This window comes from Dendrobium catenatum, unplaced genomic scaffold (genome assembly GCF_001605985.2).
Source record: "Dendrobium catenatum unplaced genomic scaffold, ASM160598v2 fragScaff_scaffold_1105, whole genome shotgun sequence".
NCBI classification, from domain to species: Eukaryota; Viridiplantae; Streptophyta; class Magnoliopsida; order Asparagales; family Orchidaceae; genus Dendrobium; species Dendrobium catenatum.
In genome coordinates this window covers 198,588-206,472 of record NW_021319567.1, presented here as the reverse complement: position 1 = coordinate 206,472, position 7,885 = coordinate 198,588, and the positions used below count along the sequence as shown (strand labels likewise).

General features: G+C 35.6%; 1 protein-coding gene across 1 annotated transcript; it reads left to right on the top strand.

The window, feature by feature from the left end:
* Positions 1–662: 662 nt before the first annotated feature.
* LOC110116603 (aspartyl protease APCB1-like) lies at positions 663–5,464 on the top strand. Its single transcript, XM_028698532.1, has 5 exons — positions 663–1,073; positions 1,196–1,324; positions 1,510–1,686; positions 1,777–1,849; positions 5,361–5,464. The coding sequence occupies exons 1-5, from the start codon at positions 915–917 to the stop codon at positions 5,462–5,464; spliced, it is 642 nt and encodes a 213-aa protein (XP_028554365.1). The 5' UTR covers positions 663–914.
* The last annotated feature ends 2,421 nt before the right edge of the window (positions 5,465–7,885 follow it).

The window sequence follows — 7,885 nt, the reverse complement described above, 5'->3', positions numbered from 1 at the left end:
CAGGTCCCAAGTCCTGGATGAGAAAAGTGGAGGGTTGCGTTAGGTAGTCGACAGCCAGCGTAAAACTTGTCGAACAAAAATGACAAATGCAAAAGCAAAAGAGCCAAGTTATGCAGCCAGTAACCATGGCGGTTCTCATTGCTGTCGTCATCCTTTTCGAGCTTCCTTCCTTCTCCGCCCGGACCAACTCTTCCTCCCGCTCCGCTTTTCGCAGGAACCCTGTTTCGCCCTCGGTGGAGGAATCTAACTTCGTTAATATTCCTGTTTTCGAAGACGTTTATACCATTGGGTAAGATCCTTTTAGTCTGACATCAAAGAAGAGGTGTTTGCTGATTTTAGATGAACTCGTGCAGATTGTACTATGTAAAGATCCAAATCGGTAACCCACCAACACGCTATAACCTCCACATCGACACTGGGAGTGATGTCACGTGGCTCCCAAAGGCACACATCAATCCATCCCATCTCTCTGTCTCTCTCTTTTTTTTTTTTTAATTCTAACCTTTAATATCTTTGATTAATTTTGTGAATCATTACGATTAATATAATTGTTGAGGTTAAAAGATTGAGTGAAGTGAATAACTTGGATTAATTTAAAAGCCAAATCAAAATTAATTCTCATTCAAAATTTAGCATTGCAGGAGCTCTATCCTCCGAATGAATTACAGAACATCCAGTATGTACGATGCGATGAACCCCGTTGCATTGATGCACACAAAGGTAAGTGCATGAACACTGATCCATGTTACTATGAGATCAGTTACCAAGATGAAAGCGCCTCCAAAGGCTTCCTCGTGACCGACTCCTTCACACTCCACTTAGCAGATGGCTCGTTGATCAGCCCTACCCTTTCCATCGGTCGCAGCACCTACTACTCATCAGAAGAGCCCAATAGTCAATAAAAAACTCACGGCATGCTTGGGCTTGGCAAAGGTAGAATAAGCATACTCTCGCAGCTGCACGAACAAGGCCATTTTGCCATAATCTTTGGTCATTGCCTAAGTAGCAATTCGAAAGACTACGGGTTTATGTTCATTGGGGAAGATTTCGATTATCCCAGATGCCTCACTTGGGTGCCTATGTCGAACGATATTTCGCAGTGAATTTTTAATAAGTACTCGTGGTCTGATTTAAAGATCGAGCAGGTTAATTATGCGCAATAATAGTTTATGTAATGATTATATATTGTGTGCAGCTACTTACTGAAGTAATATATGGTAATCATGAGCAGTCGTTGTTGGGAAGAAATCAACCTTTCGTTCTTGATAGTGGAGCCACTTACACGCACTTCCTAGATCCATTGTACCAGCAGCTTTTAACCAAGGTTACTACTCTCCATTCTTCATTCCTATATGGTGTCCATCATATTATCATAGACGTACAGGTGGAGGATAAATACTTTCCCGGGTGAACCACCACTGAAATATTAAGTAAAATTGATCCGATTTAAAATAATTTTGCGGGGTTTTTAAGGTTTTAAAGAAAGGTTCTTCCTTCGATGACTATTAGATTGCAGAGATGCCACTGCAAAAAGTACCTGGAGATGATGTGTACCCTGACTGCTGGGAGGACACGAGACCCTTCACGTCCATCAGTGATCTCAGGAACCTTTTCAGTAGCTTATATCTCAAATCAGGAAATGGACAAGGTTTGGAGATCCCACCGGAGAACTACTTAATCATTATGGTAAGCATGACATCTTTCGCTTGGTTGGTGTCCATATTTCTATACAAAGGTGAGCTTTATTTCTCATTCATGAGTTCCAATTAATTTCAGGAAGATGGTGATGTTTGCTTGGCCATCTTGAATGGCTTTGCTCATGGTATGAACAACTTCAACCTTATTGGAGGTAATTAAGCTTTAAATGAGGAATACTATAAATTAAACAACAACCTTTGAAAAAATTATCTACTCCGGCTGGCTTATAAACAAATTATTTAATTTCCTTTGTAATTTGTTTATTTTGAGACTCTTATGCTTTGTGCAGCTATGTCAATGCAAAATGTGATGGTTGTTTACGACAATAAGCAGCAGAAAATCGGATGGGCTCCTGTTATTGGCTGCACTCAACCTCTGAACTGCCCACCATAATGCTTCAACTATATTCGTACCAAGTTCAGAACAAAGCTTAATATTTATGGAGCATATAGAAACTCTTTGCAATTAATTACAGGGATTTTGCTAATAAAAAAGTTCATAACTATCTTCTTCTTCTGTTGGAGACAATCAATGAAATTCTTTTGGTTTAAATGAAATTCATAATGAGATTATCAATTTGCATAAACATAATTATCACTTTCAGTTCTTCAATATTAAATCTTTATTAAGAATATATATAATATAATTGGGCAAGTGGAGCAGAACAAGCAAAGAATATTTCCAAGTCGTTAAGTCTTGCTATAGTAAAGGACAACGACCAATGCCTCCAAAACCAAATATATTAACGCAATTAATCAAGTTGAGGAAATTACTAACGGAAATATATTAATGCAATCAAGCCAATGAAAATAACTATCAAAATTAAGTGTGTTAGTGTCTTAGTGAGTCGAGCTGATAAATGAGTCTTGTAGTGGGTTAAATACCATGAGCAAATGAGACAATTTTGAGCCAACTCCGACTTGCCTTATTAGCTCATGAGTCAGCTCCTTTAAGAAATATTTTTATCAAATATACTTAAAAATATATTAGCAATTAAGAGGTTAAGTAAGCACAAAGTTGTTAAAAATATATAAAAATTATATCACTATTTTTTTATATTAATATGATTTATTTTCATTTTTCTTTTAATTTTTTATTCTTTTTATTATTTTATTATAATAAGTGTTTCGATCGAATTTTTTTTTTGTCAGAGTAGGCTTGCAAGCCGACTCAAACTCATAGAATTAAGTTCAAACATGAGCTCGAACTCTATTAATTAAGCGAGCTCAAGCTAAAATCAGGGGTGCTTCAAGTTCAGCTAATTTCATTTAAGCTCCTAACTGAAACAAAGAAATGAATTGAAATCAAAGCCAACAATGATCATTTATGCTAGAATGAAAAAAAGAATATAGAAATGATACATTTTATTATATTTTATTGTTTAGTTGGAGATGATTAGACTTTAAAAAAAAATTCAAAAATTCTCTTCAGGTAAAATGATTTGATTTTTATACTTTAAATAAAATACATAAAATTAAAATTTACATTTTTAATGAAAATTACAAAGAAAGAAAATAAGAAATTATAAAAAATAGTAATAATTAAGTCCATAATATATTTATTTTCATTTTATATTGTATAATATTTGGCATTAGCAGCCCATATATTAGTATAGCGAAAAAAGATGGAAATTGAACTCCAAGAATGAGCCGTTGACCACGGATAAAATTAGTGGTGGAGCAAAAAAAAAATATTGAAGGTATCTAATTTATTTTATTAAAATTTTTCTTTAACTTTTTTCATCTGGGCTTAAAATCAGCTTAGGCAGTTGTTGACCCCTATAACAAAACCCAGGAATCTTAAATCTGATAAAGAGAATTCAGTTTGAATGTGGATTGCATTGAATTTTATTATGCACTAGTTGAGGAAGCAATCAAATTGGAAAAGCTCCTGTTAATGGAGTTGATTTGTACAGAAACATTTCTCTTCTATCTATAGTGGGGCACGGCGGTATGGGAAAGACAACTCTCTTGCAACATGTTTATGAAGATGAAATGACAAAGGAATTTGATCTTAAAATGTGGGTTTGTGTTTCCAACAACTTTGATGTGAAAAAAGTCATTGCAGATATGTTGGAATCTCTTAAGAAGGAGAGGCCTCGTTTGGAGACACTTGAGGCACTTCAAGATAGACTTCGGGCTAAGATCATGTCCAAAAAGTAATATCATGTCCAAAAAGTTCTTACTTGTGCTGGATGACATTTGGGAGGATGATGAGGAGGATAAAAGTAAATGAGAGAAGGTGCTCGTCCCTTTGGCTTATGGGAGTTTTGGTATTAGAATTTTGGTGACAACTCTAATGGGCTCATCTGCAATGATGATTGCAACGGTCATTAAAAAGAAGGCGGAAGTATTTAGCTTAGAGGGCTTGGAGAAAGATCAGTGTTGCAGCTCCTCAACTTTCATGCATTTGCTGATGAGAAGAATCTTAATGATTATAAAAGATTAAGATCCATTGTTGAAGAGATAGTTGAAAAGCTTTCTGGATCTCAATTTGCTACAAAAGTCATCGGTGGTGTCGTGAATTTTGAGGCAATTTGAATATGATGTGAAGGCGCACATATCAAAGAAATGAGGCCTCGATGATGACGGACGACGTCTGATTGACAAACGGACAGCGTCATTGCATCCGAAACGTCGCTGACATTCAGAATATATATTTTATTTAATAAATTTGGATCGTCTGAGATGGTGGCGAATTTCTAGGCAATTCAAATTTGATATGAAGGCATATGTTGCGAAGGAAACGAGGCCTCGAAGATGCTCGGACGATGTCCGACCGACAAACGGATAGAGCCATTACGTTCGGAACATCATCGTCATTAGGAATATATATTTTATTTGATTAAATTGGATCATTTGAGGTAGTGTCACAAATTTCAAAGGCGACACTGACGACGGCTGAAGTAATAATATATAGTGTATGTATTGATTATATATTCAAGCTTTCGTTCTTGATAGTGGAGCCACTGACACATACTTCGTAGAGCCGTTGTACCAACAGCTTTTAACCAAGGTTACTCTCCATTCTTCATTCCTATATGGTGTTCATCATATTAGCATGGAGGATAAAAACTTTCCCTGGTGAAGCACCACTGAAATATTAAGTAAAATTGATCCGATTTAAAATAATTTTGCAGGGTTTTAAGGTTTTAAAGAAAATTTCATCCTTCGATGACTATTAGATTGTAGAGATGCCGCTGCAAAAGGTACCAGGAGATGATGTGTACCCTGACTGCTGTGAGGACATGAGACCCTTCACGTCCATCACTTATCTCAGGAACCGTTTCAGTAGCTTATATCTCAAATCAGGAAATGGACAAGCTCTGGAGATCCCACCGGAGAACTACTTAAACATTACGGTAAGCATGCCATCTTTCGCTTGGTTGGAGTCCATATTTTTATACAAAGGTGAGCTTTATTTCTCATTCATGAGTTCCAATTAATTTCAGAAAGATGGCCATGCTTGCTTGGCCATCTTCAATGGCTTTGCTCGAGGTCTGAACAACTTCAACCTTATTGGAGGTAATTAAGCTTTAAATCAGGAATACTATAAATTAAACTACAACCTTTGAAAAAATTTGCTACTCTGGCCGGCTTATAAACAAATTATTTAATTTCCTTTGTAATTTGTTTAATTTTAGACTCTTATGCTTTGTGCAGCTATATCAATGCAAAATGTGATGGTTGTTTATGACAATGAGCAGCAACAAATCGGATGGGCTCCTGTTATTGGCTGCACTCAACCTCTGAACTGCCCACCATAAATGCTTCAATTATATTCATACCAAGTTCAGAACAAAGCTTAATAATTATGAAGAATATAGATGTTGGAAATTAAATTTAATTTGACCCGCTATTATTTGGGCTTTTGATTGAAGCCTATAATCTAGAGAAATCTATTAATGAAGACTCTAGAAATTTATTGAAAAGTAATATGTATTTAATATCATTTATGATAGGAGATATGAGAATACTCTAGAGAGTCATTTAAGAAGTAATTATTAGAAAAGTCTAAAATATCTATTTAATGCCATTTATGATAGGAGACATGAGAATACCCTAGAGAGTCATTTGTAGCCATTAAATTAAAATGTGTTGACATAATCCTAATGGTGTACTATTAGTATAAATAGTGGTGATGTATTTGAGTTTGTATTAAGCCAAAAATTTGAGAAGTAAAATTTCTAGTTTCTTTCTTTTGTTCTCTTTAGCCTTCTCTTGTTCCAAAAGCCATTTTTCATTCCAACAAAGTGGTATCAGAGCCAAGTTCTTTTCTAGAGATGACAAATGGAGGTATGGCTTCCTTCCAAGTTCCATTGCTCAAGACAACAGATTATGATAATTGGAGTATAAAGATGAAGGCACTTCTTGGAACGCATGACGTTTGGGAGATTGTAGAGAAAGGCTACAATGAGCCAATCGACGAGTCCGTTCTATCCTTAACATAGAAGGATAGTTTAAGAAATTCAAGAAAGAGAGACAAAAAGGCTCTCTTCCTCATCTATCAAGCGTTAGATGATGACGGTTTTGAAAAAATCTCAAGTGCTACATCGGCCAAACAAGCGTGGGAAAAGCTCCAAGTATCGTACAAGGGAGAAGAGAAGGTTAAAAAGGCACGTCTTCAAATGTTAAGAAGACAATTTGACGTCTTGCAAATGAAAGAAGGAGAGATGGTCTCAGATTATTTTTCAAGAGTTCTTTCTATTTCTAATCAACTAAAAAGAAATGGTGAGAAGCTAGAAGATGTGACTATCATTGAAAAGATTATTTGATCGTTAGAATCAAGATTTGATAGTATCACAACTATCATCGAGAAGACAAAAGATCTACAAGAGATAACAGTAGAGCAACTCTTGGGTTCATTGCAAGCTTACGAAGAAAGAAATAAGATGAATGAAGGGATTACCAAGCAACTCCTCAAGCTAGATCTCAAATCAGCCAAGAAAGACGAAAGCTTCAACAACAATAATAAAAACTATAGTGGAAGAGGTCATGGACAAGGACGAAGTCGTGCAAATGAGCAAGAAAGAAATTTTTCAACAAGAGGGCGAGGAAGAGGATGCTCAAACTTAAGGTACGAGAAATCTCAAGTTAAGTGCTACAATTGTAACAAATTTGGGCATTACGCTAAAGAATGTAGAACGCCCAAAGTAAAGTGAATAATAAGGTCAACTACGTAGAAGAAGAAAGAAAAGAAGATGAATACTATTGCTAGCCTACAAAAATAATGGAAGATGTGAAGATGGAATGTGGTACCTCGACACAGGAGCAAGTGATCTCATGTACGGAAAAAGAAGCATGTTCGTGGAGCTTGATGAAATAATGGGCGGTAATATATCCTTTAGAGATGACTCAAAATTAGAAGTAAAAGATAAATGTGACATCCTTATGTACTTGAAGAACGGGAAGCATCAATTTATTTCTAATGTCTATTTTGTATCAAATATGAAGCGTGATATTTTAAGTTTGGGATAACTTTTGGAGAAATGATATGATATTCATTTAAAAAATTATTATATTTTCTTAAAAGATAATATTGGCACTTTAATTGTGAAAGTACCAATGTCAAGAAATAGAATGTTTTTGCTAAACATTCAAAATGATGTTACCAAGTGCCTCAAAGCATGTTATAAAGATATGTCTTGGTTATGACACCTCTGATTTGGGCATCTCAATTTTGGAGCACTGGAACTACTTTCAAAGGAAGATATGGTGAGAGGTCTTTCATGCATCAAGCATCCTGATCAAATGTGTGAAGCATGTCTACTTGTGAAGCATTTTAGAAAAAGTTTTCCAAGAGAATCAAGTTTGAGAGCTTGAAAGCCATTGGTTATCATACATACAAATGTCTGTGGACCAATACAGCCATGCTCACTTGGTAAGAGAAAATACTTTCTTCTATTCATTGATGATTTCTCACGAAAAATATGGGTGTATTTTTTGAAGCAAAAATTAGAAGCATTCAGCGTATTTAAGAAATTCAAAGCCACCATTGAGAAAGAAAGTGAACTCAAGATCAAGGCTATGCAATTAGATTGAGGAGGAGAATTCACTTCAAAAGAATTTTAAGAATTCTATGATGCTAATGGGATACGTCGATCTCTAATTGTCTCAGGATCCCCTTAACAAAATGGAGTAGCAGAAAGGAAGAGCAGAACCATCCTTGACATGGCGAGAGTATGCTC

What these genes read in the sequence shown, in the direction of transcription:
- LOC110116603 (XM_028698532.1), top strand. Translation starts at nt 915, where the DNA reads ATGCTTGGGCTTGGCAAAGGTAGAATAAGCATACTCTCGCAGCTGCAC. An exon ending in ATCCCAGATGCCTCACTTGG is followed by an intron (nt 1,074 to 1,195) that starts GTGCCTATGTCG and finishes TATTGTGTGCAG; the next exon opens with CTACTTACTGAAGTAATATA. An exon ending in ACCAGCAGCTTTTAACCAAG is followed by an intron (nt 1,325 to 1,509) that starts GTTACTACTCTC and finishes GATGACTATTAG; the next exon opens with ATTGCAGAGATGCCACTGCA.